At 60.3% G+C, this 15,031-nt stretch overlaps 1 protein-coding gene across 1 annotated transcript in view; it reads left to right on the top strand.

Annotated features, from left to right (window-relative positions):
* PPP1R37 (protein phosphatase 1 regulatory subunit 37) overlaps window positions 1-15,031 on the top strand; it is a 37,075-nt gene that overhangs the window by 18,534 nt on the left and 3,510 nt on the right. The window contains exons 2-7 of the mRNA XM_090259494.1: window positions 10,998-11,095; window positions 12,469-12,514; window positions 12,763-12,863; window positions 13,516-13,635; window positions 14,062-14,212; window positions 14,322-14,477. Of these exons, the coding sequence (XP_090115620.1) occupies window positions 10,998-11,095; window positions 12,469-12,514; window positions 12,763-12,863; window positions 13,516-13,635; window positions 14,062-14,212; window positions 14,322-14,477 (672 nt within the window). The remainder of the gene's footprint in view (window positions 1-10,997; window positions 11,096-12,468; window positions 12,515-12,762; window positions 12,864-13,515; window positions 13,636-14,061; window positions 14,213-14,321; window positions 14,478-15,031) is intronic.

Here is a 15,031-nt window from a genome sequence, read left to right as displayed (position 1 = left end):
CACCTGCTGAACTGGGCTTTGAGGGAAGTCAGGCCGTGTGTCCTTGGCAAGTGCTCCGCCTCCCTGAGCCTCAGTTTCCTCTCTGGGAAGGGTGGGGGGTGGGGACCTGCTCCCCAGAGTGGTTGTAAACAGAAAGGTGGTCAAGTGTGATTAAGAGCAAGAGCTCTCTGGACTGGAAGCCCAGCCCTTCCCTTTGCTGGCTCTGTGACCCTCAGCAGGCTTCTTAGTGCCCCTTGCCTCGGTTTCCCCTGTTTGAAGAGTGGGAATAACATTAATCCTAGTTCATAGGGTTGTTGAAAGCGATGAGGTAGTAGACGTACAATGCTATGTCTGTGTTGGTTACTGTCAGTAATAATAATTGAGGATTAGAAACTGCCCATCACACAGCTGGGACTCAGGTGTTTAGTGCGCCCTGTGAGACGGGGACTCAGGGATTAAGGCCTTGGTTTTCCCCGTCCTGCAGGAGCACATTGGCCCTATCAGGCTCCTTCTGGGGCAAGTCATATGTGGTTGGCTCCGTGCCTTCTGCCTCAAGAGACTTGGAAAGCGGTAGGCGTCTTCTGACTGCACGTGTTTCCATAACAGGATCTCCAGCTGGGCCAGGCTTGGAGAGTCAGGGTGGGGGTGGGGTGGAGCAGGCCTCTGGCACCTGCTGCCTCACCCTCCATTCCTGCACGGGGCCCAGGGTCTGGAGGCAGGATCCCCGGCTGGTTGTGTGAGCCCAGCCCACCCCCTGCAGCTGCCATCCTGCCTGAGTCAGGAGGGCCCGGGAGAAACTCTTCTCCCCCAGGAAGCTGCTGGCACTGCGGCTGCTCCACGGGCCTGGGAGGGTCTCCCATCGAGGGCACAGTGCTGTTCCCTCCCCTTTGTCGTGAGCTCCTCTGGGAGGAAGGGAGACTTTCTATCACAGAGTTAATCTTCTCATTCATTTACTCACAGCTGTTGATGGGGGACACTGCAGTTACACCCTTGGGCCCAGGGAGCCTGTGGCCGAGGACAGAGAGTGAACAAGTAGACAGAAAGAGACTGGGGCTTGCCGTGAGGGGCAGAGTCCCGATGGCGCCTAATGGCGGGGGCCGGGGGTGGTGTGTGTGCGCTGCTGTAAAAGGGGTCAGGGAATGTTTCGCAGAGGAGGTGACATTTGAGCTGAGACCTAACCGGCAAGTTAGGAAGAGCTAGGTGAGGGGTGGGGCTCAAATGTTTGTTGCAGACCTGGAGGCAGGAACAAACCAGGCAAGGGGGGCGGGCTGGGAGGCCGCACAGCAGAGGGCGAGGTCTCATCGCAGTTAGGAAGGCCCGTACTGGGGTGGGGAGGTCTCGGGGTTGGGGCAGGGACAGAGCCGATAATGGGCCTACCTCTCTTGAGGGCTGCAGCAAAGGGGCAAATCCCCTTCCCTGGGGATCTGCTCCGGGTCCTTCCCAGGCCTCCTGTGTGTATGTAGCCTGCTCTGGGCAGGTGCTTCTAGAGGTGGGAAACCCCAGGGTGCCATCCGGGGTCTCCTCAGCCCTCCCCACCCTGGGCAGGGACAGATGGGGGCTACCCAAGCTAAGGCCTTAGAGGGGTTGTGTAGACTCGACTGACGGGCTGGAGGGAGGTACGGCAGAGCCCTCTCGTTGAGGGGAGCTGTGTCCCTAGGCAGGGGTCTCAGCACATGGCGAGCTACCAGAAATCCCCACCCAGGCCTGCACCCCTGGCCGAGGCGGCTGCCCTGTTCCCTGTCTGGGCTGCGTCGCTGCGCTCGTTCTATGGCCAGGCCTCCTGGCACCCCTCCCTCCACTGTTGCCCCAGGCCCCCCGTGGGAATGGGGTGTACCGCTCTATACCAGGTGCCTGGGGGGCTCCCAGCCTGGCAGAGGGAAGGGTCCCCCAGAGGTGGTGGGCTGGAAGCTCAGGGGTTGTAATGGATGTGGGCCAGGGTGTCCCAGGGCACTTCCTCTAGCAGGTGATTCTCCAGAGCTGACTTTGGGGTCTCACTTAGGAGGCAGTTCTGAAGGCCGTAGTGGCCCAGCAGTGAAGGAGGACGTCCCTCAGCACGTGTGCCTGTGTGGCCACCTGGCGATGCCGCCTCTCTGGACTGCCTTTCTTTGTCTCGGGTTAGAGTCCAGTCCTGTCCCCTCCTGGGCGCACTGAGGCTTTGGTGAACTCGGCACGCGTAGGGGCCGCCCAAGGTGACCGCTTGGTAAACGTGAGCTGTCCATGGGTCCCTGCAGAATACGGGGACACCGCCACCACAGGCTTGTGCCAAGAGCCTCAGGTTCCTGCCCCCACCCACTGTGGGCCCAGCATCCTCCTCTGACACCCCTCCTTCTAGCTGTTGTGTCCCTGGGGTGTGGGGTGAGACCCATGTTCATGGGTCTCATGTCCCTCCCTCCCTTCCTTCCTTTCTTCTCTCCTTTCCGCTCACTTTTGCTGAGCACCTGCTGGGCCAGACCCTAGGGAGCCACCCAGGCTGGGCCTGGCTTTGAATTAGGTTGTCGGGAAAGGCCAGCCACGGCCTACTAACCCCCAGCTCATTTCCCTCCATACCCAGATGTGGCTTCTGTGCCCCTTGTGAGCCACCAGCTCTGAGCAGCTGGGGTTTTTTTCCCACTTAACATTATTTTTTAAAGATTTTATTTATTTATTTTTAGAGAGAGCTGAAAGGAGGGAGGAAGAGAGGGAGAGAGACATCGATCAGTTGCCTCTCATACTCACCCTGGCTGGGGACTGAACCCGCAACCCAGGCATGTGCCCCAACCAGGAATCAAACCCGACCTCTCACTTTGTGGGACGGCGCCCAGCCAACTGAGCCACACCGTTCAGAGCTCCCATTGCTTTCTTTACGGTGGACGTTTTCAGGCATATACTAAAATTGGGGTACATGATTGGTATGGGGCCGATCTTTGTCCTCCATGCTGCCCCACCCCATTATTTTGCAGCAAAGTCCTAGATATCTTGTCATTTCACCATTTTTTCTGAGTTGCTTCTGAAATGGTGGAGACACACAGCCTCAGCCAGCCACAGCCTGTCCTCTGCTGTCTTCTCCCCCAGGCCCAGGATGAGACCACCAGGAGGTGGCTGGGTTGGGGCTGTGTGCTCTGTGTCCCTGCACGTGGCAGTTGGCTATGTGTTGTGCCTGGAGAAGAGCACAGCCTCTCCCTGACACCCCGCTTTGCTTGAAGGAGGCCATCCCTGCCCCCAGGAGGGGGCCTTGGGCTGCCAGGAAGCCCAGTGAGGCAACCAGGGGCCTCCGTGCTAGCTCTTTGTTTAACAGTAAGCACAAGCCTTGGTCTTCCCCCTTTATTTTATAATGGGTGGTGTCCTAAGCACACGGTCCTGCACCTGGCTTTTTCCATGTAATTGTATCTGGGCCTTTGTTCCCAGTTGGCTTAGAGGGAGTATCCTCGTTCCCTGGCCGCGAGGGTTCCAGCGCCAGGGCAGCCAGGCTGTGCTGCCTGCTGCCCATCGACGGGCCCTGGTGTCAGTCCCTGCTCTGCCTTTGCAAACGACGCTGCAATAATAAGCTCATAGGAATACAGTGCGGCACCTTTGCAAGTATAACTTAGGGTGAATCTCCAGAAGTAGGATGGGTGGAACAAAGGGGATATGTATGCATTTGTGTTTTAGAATTTTGACTGGTATTGCCATGTTGCCTTCGAAAGAGGTTGTCCTGATGGGTGCATACACCGGCTGCCCAAGGCGGAGCCAGCTTCACGGTCTCAGCAGCGGCATGTGCATCCAGCCCGTGGGTGGCGGCCTGTCTGGCAGGTTTTTGCTTTGGGGAATGGACTTAAAGAAGCCCTCTTTGGAAAATTTCAGATATCCCACGTAGCAACATTTTCACTGATATATCTCCTAAGGCAAGGGAAATAAAGGAAAGAATAAACAAATGGGACTACATCAAACTAAAAAGTTTCTGCTCAGCTAAAGAAAACATCAGCAAGATGAAAAGGAAACCAACCATATGGGAAAATATATTCGCCAATGACATCTCAGACAAGGGATTGATCTCCAAAATATATAAAGAACTCATACGACTAAAAAAAAAAAAAAGAAAAGAAAAGAAAAGAAGCCCTCTTAAAGGGTTGGAATGGGGAGTTAGATGGGCCCCTCTCCCCACTGGAGGAACCAGTGGTGGAGAATCCAGGATGAGGAGCAGATCTGCCTCTGCTTTCAGCTGGAAAAGTGTCCTTGGACAGATCACTCTGCGTGTTTGAGCCGCCTCTGGAAAGCCGGCTGACCATGTGTGCTGAGGGCTGTGAGGAGGGGCAGGGGAGGTCAGGTTTGTTAGTCGCTTGGTCTGGGGGCGGGTGCAAAGTGGTGGCACCACTGAGTAGCCCGGAGGCCCCTCCGCAGTGCAGTGCCCCCCACTGCCACCCCCGCCCCCGCCCCCGCCGAGTGAGGATGCTGGGGGTGGAGGGAGGCGTGGGAAGGAACAGTGTTTGGGAAGCCGGGCAGTGGCAGACAGACGGGGTCAGAAGCACAGACCTGGAGTCACACCACCCACTCTGGGCTGAGGGCCGTTCCTGCTCAGGCCTCCGTCCCCCACGTGTGGGGCATGTGATCTTGGTCGCAGGCCCAGAAACAGCCCTGAAGGATTTGCAGTAGAGCAGCGTGAGGAGAGGGTGTCACCAGGCAGGTGAACTGGGCCTGTGGTGGGTGGGAGCGGGGGAGCAGCGTAAGTTAGGGAGTTACCACATCCAGGAAGCAGGGCAGAGCCTGGAGTGCATCCCACACCCTGGAAAAACTGACTGATGCCCACCTCCCAGGTTTCCCTGGGAAGGACCTGAGGGGCTGGAGGTGGCCGGGGACAGAGGTGAACAGCTGGTGTGGTGTGGGAGCTCAGACGTCCTTCGGCGGCCTCCCACCAGGATTGATCCTGAAGAGCTAGGTTTGAGTACAGTCAGCCTGCGCTTCCAGTAGAGATGCTCCCATGGCCTCAGGAACCCGGCTGGGTTGGGCCTTATGTGGCCCCTGAGGGCCCTGCAGACCAGCTCTGTACCCAGAGCGCCCGGGGAGGCCCGGGGAGGGGACGATGGGGTCCGTAGACTGTGAGTGCCACAGGGAAGAGCCCTGTGAGCCAGCTCCCCAGTCCTGCCTGGAGAGGTGCCGCCCCAGTTAGGCCAGGTCACCCACTAGCCGGAAGACTCTCAGTTGCCTGTCAAGTGGGTGCTAGTGATCGGGCACCCTTGTGGGGCAGGTGGAGCAGTGGTAACTAAGATCAGTGGGTGGGCAGCCAGGCCTGGGGAGGTCCAGGCTCCATGCTGGGAGGGAGCGGGGAGGGGATCGGGTCCTCTAACCCTCACACCCAGCACCGCGGGCACGGGGCTCTCCTGGAGCTGGTGGGGTTTGTGTGTGACCCAGGGCACAGAGTGCAGAGCACAGACCCGGCTCTGCTCACCCGGCTTGAGAACACTGGAAAATGCCACGTGGTGTCTTCTTTCCTTGAGGAGATGGTGTAAGTAATAGTTGTATCCATCCTCTCTGTCCCTTTGGTCTCCGCCCTCTGTACTGGCGTTTCCCAGGCTTGAACCCACACTGCTGCCCACCCCCCTCTTGCCCTGCCCCGCCCCCGCCCACTGGGGGCCATGTCCTCTGCCTGAATCCTCCAGTCACCAGGATCCAGGCTTCGAGGTCAGGCAGACCTGGGCCACATGGGGTCGGAGCCGGGGATTTTTCTTAAGTAGATGTATGAATTTTTTCAGTAGGTAATACCTGCATGTACCTCAGTATTCAAAAGGTACGAAAAGACATATAAGGAAAAGGCATTTCTCTCCCTGCCGCCCTTCCCTCTCCCAGCTACCCTTCCCGAAAGGCAGCCACCCGGTTTCTTGTACGTCCTTCTGGAAATGTCTGGTGCAGCTCAACAAGCTACAGCCTGGGCTGGTTGCCTGGTTTTATAAATAAAGTTTTATTTGAACATGTCCCCGCTCCATTGTTTACACGCAGCCTGTGGCGCTGAGTTGTGACACAGGCTGTGTGCCCTGCACAGCTTCTACTGCTGACTGTCTAGCCTCCAGGAAAAGTGTTGTGACTGCAGGACGGTCTCCACCGCTGTGTGTGCATCCAAAGCCGAGTCAGGTCTGTGTGTTTCAGTCTCGCCCCCTTCGCCTCCGTGGGCCTGGACTCTGAGTGGAGGGTAATGAAGGATGGCCGTTAGGGTGGCTGAGGGGCTTTTGTGGGTACAGCCAGCTTTGGGCCCGACTGGGGTGGCCTGCGTGCGTCTGCAGCTCAGGCTCCCAGCCGCTCAGCTGGGCCTTCCCCGGCCTGCCTCTGGTTGTCACCAGGATGCAGGGACTCACAGGGACAGCACTCAGTCCTACCGCTGTGCTCGTCCCACACCCTTTCTGTTCGGGAGCACAGTGGGCTCCCCAGGTCTCCACAGGAGCCCCATTCCTGTAGCATGCAGCCCGCCCCCGTTCCTATAGCGTACAGCCCGCCCCCGTTCCTATAGCGTACAGCCCGCCCCCGTTCCCGTATAGCGTACAGCCCGCCCCCGTTCCTATAGCGTACAGCCCGCCCCCGTTCCCGTATAACGTACAGCGCGCCCCTGTTCCCGTATAGCGTACAGCCCGCCCCCGTTCCCGTATAGCGTACAGCCCGCCCCCGTTCCCGTATAGCGTACAGCCCGCCCCGTTCCCGTATAGCGTACAGCCCGCCCCCGTTCCCGTATAGCGTACAGCCCGCCCCCGTTCCCGTATAGCGTACAGCCCGCCCCGTTCCCGTATAGCGTACAGCCCGCCCCGTTCCCGTATAGCGTACAGCCCGCCCCCGTTCCCGTATAGCGTACAGCCCGCCCCCGTTCCCGTATAGCGTACAGCCCGCCCCCGTTCCTATAGCGTACAGCCCGCCCCCGTTCCCCTATAGCGTACAGCCCGCCCCCGTTCCCGTATAGCGTACAGCCCGCCCCCGTTCCCGTATAGCGTACAGCCCGCCCCGTTCCCGTATAGCGTACAGCCCGCCCCCGTTCCCGTATAGCGTACAGCCCGCCCCCGTTCCCGTATAGCGTACAGCCCGCCCCCGTTCCTATAGCGTACAGCCCGCCCCCGTTCCTATAGCGTACAGCCCGCCCCCGTTCCCGTATAGCGTACAGCCCGCCCCCGTTCCCGTATAGCGTACAGCCCGCCCCCGTTCCTATAGCGTACAGCCCGCCCCCGTTCCTATAGCGTACAGCCCGCCCCGTTCCCGTATAGCGTACAGCCCGCCCCCGTTCCTATAGCGTACAGCCCGCCCCCGTTCCCGTATAGCGTACAGCCCGCCCCCGTTCCTATAGCGTACAGCCCGCCCCCGTTCCCGTATAGCGTACAGCCCGCCCCCGTTCCTATAGCGTACAGCCCGCCCCCGTTCCTATAGCGTACAGCCCGCCCCCGTTCCCGTATAGCGTACAGCCCGCCCCCGTTCCTATAGCGTACAGCCCGCCCCCGTTCCCGTATAGCGTACAGCCCGCCCCCGTTCCTATAGCGTACAGCCCGCCCCCGTTCCCGTATAGCGTACAGCCCGCCCCCGTTCCTATAGCGTACAGCCCGCCCCCGTTCCCGTATAGCGTACAGCCCGCCCCCGTTCCCGTAGCACCCAATCCACCCCAGACCGTGACTGGCTCCTCCCGCCGCTCTGCGCCAGCCTGTGGCTCCTGTCTCATGTCTCATGTCTCAGGCAGAGAGCCCCACCGTGTCCCCCACCTCACCTCCATCCCACCCCATCCCACCTCCCCCGCCCAGGGGCTCCAGCGGGGTGAGCTGGCTCCCTTCCCTCTGTGCCTCCCCTCCCCCACACCCCCACTGTTGCTTCCTGGTTTTTGACTCCCACTGGGATGGGTGACTGACTCTCCCCTGCGGGCTGGCAGGGATGGCCTGAGTCATCGCCGCCCCCTGGTGTCCAGCCTGTCCTCACATCTCATGGTGCCTTTTGCACCTGTGTGCAGAGATGGGCTTCTCTCTGCCTGTCACCTGATGCCCAGCGTCGGGTTTCTCTGTCCCTGTGTGAGGGCCATAGCAGGCGGGAGGGGAGGCAGGCTCTGTGTGCTCCGCGGCCTCTCCCTGCGAAGCTGGTGCCAGCTCCTGGGGCAGCAGAGGCTCAGCCCTGCCTGCCAGCTGCCCCCCAGCACGTCCCTCCCCAGAGCTCAGACCTCCCCCTTGACCTTGCACAGAGCCCGGGGATCCTGTCAGTCTGCCTGTGCCCCGACCCCTCTCTCCCCATGCTGGTCAGGATCGTGTGAGAATAAAGCCGTCTCTGGTTTCAGAGCGAGACAGGTCTGGGTGTGTGTGCCGGTGCTGCCGCTCCCGGCTCCCTGACCTTGGCAGGCGACTTGTCCCCTCTGAGCTTGCCTGCCCCATCTCACAGGGCGGAGGCGCTGGCTGTGGAAACCCCAGGGAAGGCCTGGTGAGCCCTAGAGCTCAGCGCCCAGTGCCTGGGAGAGGCCCGCGCCGTCCCCTTGTTCCCCAGCGCCTCTGCTGCACAGGAAGGCCCGCGCTGTGCTCCTGGTGCCAGCCGCTCAGCGCGTCCTTGTGCCCTGTCTCCTGAGACCCTCCAGGCTGCCGTCACAGCCTCACCAGGACAAGGACTGGAACGCGGATCTTCTCACCTCCGCATGTCCGTCCCCAGCTCGCGGACGCCCTCGCCCCTCACACACTGCCGGCCCCTCGAGCGCGAACTCCAGCCCCTGCTGGAGTCAGACCTTCGGAGCCTGGGACTTGGGGGTTGAGCAAACCCATTCAAGCCCTGACCTGCCACGCCAGCGAGGGCCCACCTCACACAGCCGCGTGCCCGCCTGGCCTTACCATGCACGCCGCCCCTGGACAGGCGCTCTTGTGGGCCTGTTCGGGGCCCCTGCCTTCCAGTGCGGGAGGCCGCAGGCCGGTGATGGCTGGCCGTCAGCGAGCGCTCCAGGGCGTCTCATCTCCCTTTTAGGGAGAAAGCGACTGAGGCCTGAGTCTCCGAGTTTAATTTGGGAGCCAGAATTCAACCCCAGGCACTCTGGCTCCACAGCCTGTGTTCTTGGCCACTTTTTCGAGACTCCATGTCCAGGTGTGGAACTTGGGGGGCCCTATCCGAGGTGGCAGGGCAGGAGGGGGGCAGCGAGTCTAACCAGCCACTTCAGGCCAGAGCTGTGCCGCTGCCCGTCTGCCGCCCCACCCGCCCTTCGCCCCCTGGCCCTGGCCCACCGCCTCGGGGTCTTTGCCCTGCTGGTCGTTCCCGTGCGTGGCAGTCCCCGACCTCAGACCTTCCCAGTGTTCTTCCTCGACGCTTCCTCACCACACCCCGATGGGCACATGTGTGTGGGCCCAGTGCTGTGTCAGCTGACTCCGCGCTGGCATGGCAGCAGGAGTGCTGTAGAAACGCTCCATGTTAGTTCTCTGAGCCACCTGCACTGCTGTTTTCTTGCCATTTTTTCTTAAATTGGTTCATTTTCTTTATTTGAATACATTTTGTTTCGTTCCCAAAGGGTAATGTGTGCAGAGTGCTGGTTATGCGATGGTAGTTCTTTTTCTTACCATGTAGTGAGGTACACATGCATCATGATTACTGTAAGGTCATTCCTGAGCCACCCCACTGGTGACAGATGCCAGACAAGCTCGTGATGCTGTTGGCGACATCGAGGCAGAGCGGGGTTCACCCCGGCTGCCAAGCTGCGTCATTGAACTGACTGAGCCCCCGCTTTTGTTCCGTTACTGTCTTACCCCATTGCTGCCCCCACCTCCAAATTGTGTCTCAGGTGAAGAAAAGTGACAAGATGCAGTTCTCATTCTTGCCATCAGGGGGCACCAAGCCCCTTCTCTGAGTGTGTCTACTGCTCCCAAGCCCACCACTCGGCTTCTGTCACTGGGTGGACAGGTTTACCCTCCTGAGTTCTGGCTGTAACCTTGTGTGAGGCTGTGCCTTTGTCCAAACCCGTGGATGCTTGGCAGAAGGGACGGTCAGGTGGCAGCCGTGGGGGGTGCGCAGGCGGCCAGGTTAGAGACCCTGGGCCTTAGCTCACCAAGAGGCTCCTTGAGGACTTTGGGAGGCAGAAAAGAAGCTTGGCTCAGTCTGGCCGGTTAGGGAGGGCTTCCTGGAGGAAGGGATGTTAGAGCTGAACACCTCAAGGACCACTCTCAGTTTGAGGGGCTGCTTAGGGGTCACTCATTCTCTGTAGAAAGTCTGGGATGCTGAGAACTGCTAGTGATGATCCCACACATGCCCAGTCCCTACTTCATCCCTGTACCACCTGACCGGGCAGACCCAGCTTGGGGCCCTCTGGAGGCGAGTGTATCTAGGGGAGAGGTGTGTGCTCTTTGGCCATCTGATGATAAAGCCTGTGGACCCTTCTTGGAGTGATTTTTTTTTTTTTTAATGTTATTGATTTTAGAGAGAGAAGAAGCGGGATAGGGGGCATAGAAGGACAGAAACAGAAACATGTATTTGCTGTTCCATTTAGTTATGCATTTATTTGTTAATTCTTGTATATGCTCTGCCTGGGTATTGAACCCTCAATCTTGGCGTATGGGGATGATGCTCTAACCAACTGAGCTGCCTAGTCAGGGGTGGAGGGATGATTTTTTTTTTTTAAAGATTTTATTTATTTCTGGAGAGAGGGGAAGGGAAGGAGAAAGAGAAGAAGAAAAACATCAATGTGTGGTTGCCTCTCACGCACCCCCAAATAGGGACCTGACCCACAACCCAGGAATGTGCCCTGACTGGGAATCGAACCGGTGACCCTTTGGTTCGCAGGTCGGCGCGCAATCCATTGTGCCACACCGGCCAGGGCAAATTGTGTGATATTAGCTGAGTACTGTTTGTGTGAAATTGCTCACAGAGCCATGGGGAGGTGTGGAGGGTGGGGTGACTTGGTTTGGGGGCACCCAGGGGCAGCATTGGCAGCAAGGACCCTAGACTGGAGGGCAGAGCTCAGCAGATTGTTGGGAGGGGCATTTCATAGTGGGGGCCGAGAGGGGAAAGGGTCTGGCAGAGGCCTGGGGTGGGAGGGGGTGAGAGGGGCCCAGCGTGTGGAGAGTCACAGGCTGGGTCCTCTGTTCCCGCAGCCCAGAATGTGACTGTGGACGAGGTCATCGGCGCCTACAGGCAGGCCTGCCAGAAGCTGAACTGCAGACAGATCCCCAAGCTCCTCAGGCAGCTCCAGGTATGCCAAGGGGGAGAGGGGGAAGAGGGAAGGATTAAGAAGGGGTGCTCCCTGGGGTGAACGGCCCTCCCCCACCTCCCAGCAGCCTCCGGGCCTCTGTTGCCTGTGCCAGGAGGAGAGGGAATGGGAGAGGGCACACAAGAAAGCACTCCTGCTGCCCAGTCTGGTCACCTGGCCAAGCACCTGTGCACAGAGATCCTGGGAAACCCTCTGTTCAGCTGTAAAAGTAATCAGGCTCCTCGGGGATACTTACACAGTAGAGAATTACGTGAAGTAACAATTTCAAGTGTCTGCCACTGCCCCCCAAAATTCTGGTGCCCAGGGGGAAAGCCATTTGTACTATATTTATTCTTAAAAGCCTGAATTACAAAAGCAATGTGTATTCTCTCATTTTTTAAAAATCAAAATATTAAACATAAAAAGCAAAATCCACTTCTTCTTGTCCCGAGTCCCATTCCCCAGGCGTCCCTGCTGTTGACAGCCCGGGGTTTTGTCCTCTCGCCTTTCCTGGGCCTTTGTAAGACAGTGGGGCGCTATCCAGAGGCCTGGACCGGAGGGTGTTGCGGTGCCTTCGACATGCACCCTCCCCCTGCCGAGCCACTCCTGGCGCCTCTCCTGTGCCCACCGGCCTGGCTGAGTTGGCGAAGCACTGCCCTGGTGCCCTCCAGCACGTTCCCAGGTCCCATGCTTCTAGAGCCGCTGTTTCCTCAGCGCTGGTGTGAGCGGTCACGTCACCGCCCACCTGTGCACATCTGGGTTATGGGTTCTTCAGGGGGATTCCAGAAGGTCTTGTTGTCACGTCCAGGGAGAGAGGGCCACTCAGTGTGGGGGCCAGGCCTGTGGGCCCTGCTGCCGCAAGGCTGGGCCTTAGCCTCTTCGTCTGGACACGGGTTTGTGACGGCACCTGCCTTATGGGTTAGTGTGTGTGGAGCCCAGAGGACAGTATCTGCACCCAGAGACTGGGCTGGTGCTCAGGGCCAGGAGGGGACTGGGAAGACGTCTGCCCAGCGCCTTGAATCCTCTTTACCGAGCCTGCGCTGTGTGCCTGGCCTGGTGCCCTGCGTCACCCCCAGGCCCCTGGGCCTGACCTCACCGCCTTTGCTCTGGCTGTTCCCTCTGCCCAAACTGCTCACCCCAGAGGCCCCATTCAGCTGGGACAGAGGGGCTGCCTCCAGCCCGCCCTGCCTCAGGTCCTGTGAGTGAGGAGCTGCCCTGCCCTCTGAGGGGCGGTGCCCCTCCACCCCAACCCCAGAGCGCTGCCTCATCTCAGAAACAGTAGAGCCAGACGGAGCCGCAGCTACCCCCCTGGCAGGGTCCAGCCTTGGCCCTGCAGGGGCTTCCTGCCTTGACTGCCACCCATTCTGCTCTCCCAGGAATTCACGGACCTCGGGCATCGTATTGACTGTCTGGATCTGAAAGGTGTGTGTCTGGACAGGGCTGGGAGCCCTTAGGTAGTAGGTAGGGCCAAGCTTCCCTGGAGGTGGATCTGAGGGCAGAGTGTGGGGCTGGGCCTGCTTGGGGCCCGAGGACAACTTGGGGGAAGCTGGGCCTAAGAGAGGCGGGGGGGGGGGGGGGGGGCGAGGGCCCTTCCTCCCAACGTCTGCACCCAGCCCCCCACCACACACAGAAGCGAGCTCACGCATGCACGGTGCTCCATCTCCTTCCAGGTGAAAAGCTCGACTACAAGGCCTGCGAGGCACTGGAAGAGGTCTTCAAGAGGCTGCAGTTCAAGGTTGTGGATCTGGAGCAGACGAACCTGGATGAAGACGTGAGCAGCCTCTGCCACTGCCCTTACCTGCTTGAGTTTGGGGAGCGCAGGGCACTGCCAGAGGAAGGAGCCCCCTTGAGGCCTCTTGGGGGACAAAACAGGGAGACATCCAGTGTGATCAGAGTGGGTGGGAAGAATATTGAGGCTCCAGGGGGAGGCCCAGAGGAGGGTGTCTCACAGACCCACCCCAGAGGCAGGGGCTTCGTAGACAAGGGAGAGACTTGGGGAGCCAGGCCTGAAGGGAACTTGGTGGCCACCTGGAGCCTCTCCAGGAGTGTCCTGTCCCCCGTCACAGCACCTGCAGGGGAGTGAGAAACTTCTGAAAGCCACCTCTCCTACTAGACCTCGGTCTCCTCGCCTCCCCAGACTCAGGCCACCAGGAGCTGGGGCCCCAGGTCCAGAGGATGCAGAGAGCCGGGGGCGGGGTCCTGGAGACCTGAGCTTAGTTCAGGGGGACCAAAGGCCTGTCCTGGTCACAGCACACCTGTCCTGGGGTGCGTGTCACACAGCAGACCAGCTCTTCCAGGAAATGGGGCGCGCTGGTTCCCAGGACCCAGAGGGGCGGGAGCAGTGCCAGGGCTCAGCCTGCCTCCTGGCCTCCCTCGGGGCCTCACCCGAGGCTGAGCCCCTGTCCCCTTGTCTCGGCCCCCAGGGCGCCTCCGCCCTCTTCGACATGATCGAGTACTACGAGTCGGCCACCCACCTCAACATCTCCTTCAACAAGCACATCGGCACCCGCGGCTGGCAGGCCGCTGCCCACATGATGCGCAAGGTGGGCACCTTCCCCACCCCCTCCGCAGCCTCTCCAAGGTGGGGGAGCTCAGGCACAGAGGGGTCCAGGTGCTTTCTCAGGGTACCCAGCACTTTGAGGGGTGCCGGGCCCCTGCTTCCAGGCCTTGTGCAAAAGCAGCACTAAGAGGTGCCCTGCCCCAGGCCCCCCTGCCCCCTCCTCTCCCCTCTACTTACCTGCAGTGGATTCCTTGGAGACTGCTGGGGTCCCCACCCCCATGGCACTCACACAGGAGTCGGGAACTCTGCTGTCCCCAGCCCTGCCTCGCTTGCCCCCAGGTCCCCAGGCCCCCAGGCCCGGCCTTCCACCCCTAGCCAGGTTCCCCAGTCGTAAAACCAAATGGCCCTCTGCTTGCTGGGACTTGGGATGTGAGGCCCCCCTGACCCAGTCCCACTCCTCCCGCCCCAGACCAGCTGCCTGCAGTACCTGGATGCCCGCAACACGCCCCTGCTGGACCACTCGGCGCCCTTCGTGGCCCGTGCCCTGCGGATCCGCAGCAGCCTGGCAGTGCTGCACCTGGAGAATGCCAGCCTGTCGGGGCGGCCCCTCATGCTGCTCGGTGAGCCCCGGGCCCAGGGAGGCTGGGAGGGGGTGCAGCTCACTGCGGGGCCAGGGCTGTTGGCGGGGTCCTTTGGGCCTGGCCAGTGACGAGCCCTCCTCTCCCCCAGCCACGGCCCTGAAGATGAACATGAACCTTCGGGAGCTGTACCTGGCCGACAATAAGCTCAACGGCTTGCAGGACTCGGCCCAGCTAGGCAACCTGCTCAAGTTCAACTGCTCCCTGCAGATCCTGGACCTCCGGAACAACCATGTGCTGGACTCAGGTGTGTGTGAGGGCCACCCTACGCCATCGCCCAGTCCCCACTGTGCCCAGCTGGGTGCAGCGTGCTGCAGGGGACACAGTGGTCACCAAGACAGTCCCAGCTCTGCTGTCATGGGGCTCACAGTCCAGTGGGGGACACAGACCGTACCTGGGCAGGGAGGACTCAGACTGGGCGGGGCGGGGCCCCAGGGCCCCAGGGTGGGTGTCCACCCAGTGTAAGGGTCAGCGAGGGTGTCCTGGAGGAGGCAACAGTGCAGCGGAGGCCTGCAGGAGGAGGTGAGGGATTGAACAGATAATTAAAACAATCGCCATCTGGAAAAAGTGCCCTGAAGGAGACAGGCCGTTGGGGTAAAAGGTCAGCCGCAGGGAAGGCAGCCCAGGTGGCGATGTGGAGGCTGAGAGTGGAACCCACGGGTGCGGAAGCCTGGGCCAGAATGCCCGTGGCAGGAGTGCGAAGGCCCGAGGGGGAAAGAACGTGGAGGCTGGGCGTTTTGGGGGGAAGCCTCGGTGAGGCAGGACGTGTGTGGGAAGAGAAGGGGAAGTGTCAGCGGGAGG

The sequence above is a fragment of the Furipterus horrens genome, unplaced genomic scaffold (assembly GCF_987537825.1).
Source record: "Furipterus horrens unplaced genomic scaffold, mFurHor1.1.pri manual_scaffold_13, whole genome shotgun sequence".
Taxonomy (NCBI): Eukaryota; Metazoa; Chordata; class Mammalia; order Chiroptera; family Furipteridae; genus Furipterus; species Furipterus horrens.
The sequence above is the reverse complement of the archived record's forward strand: the minus strand, read 5'-3'. Positions and strand labels throughout refer to the sequence as shown.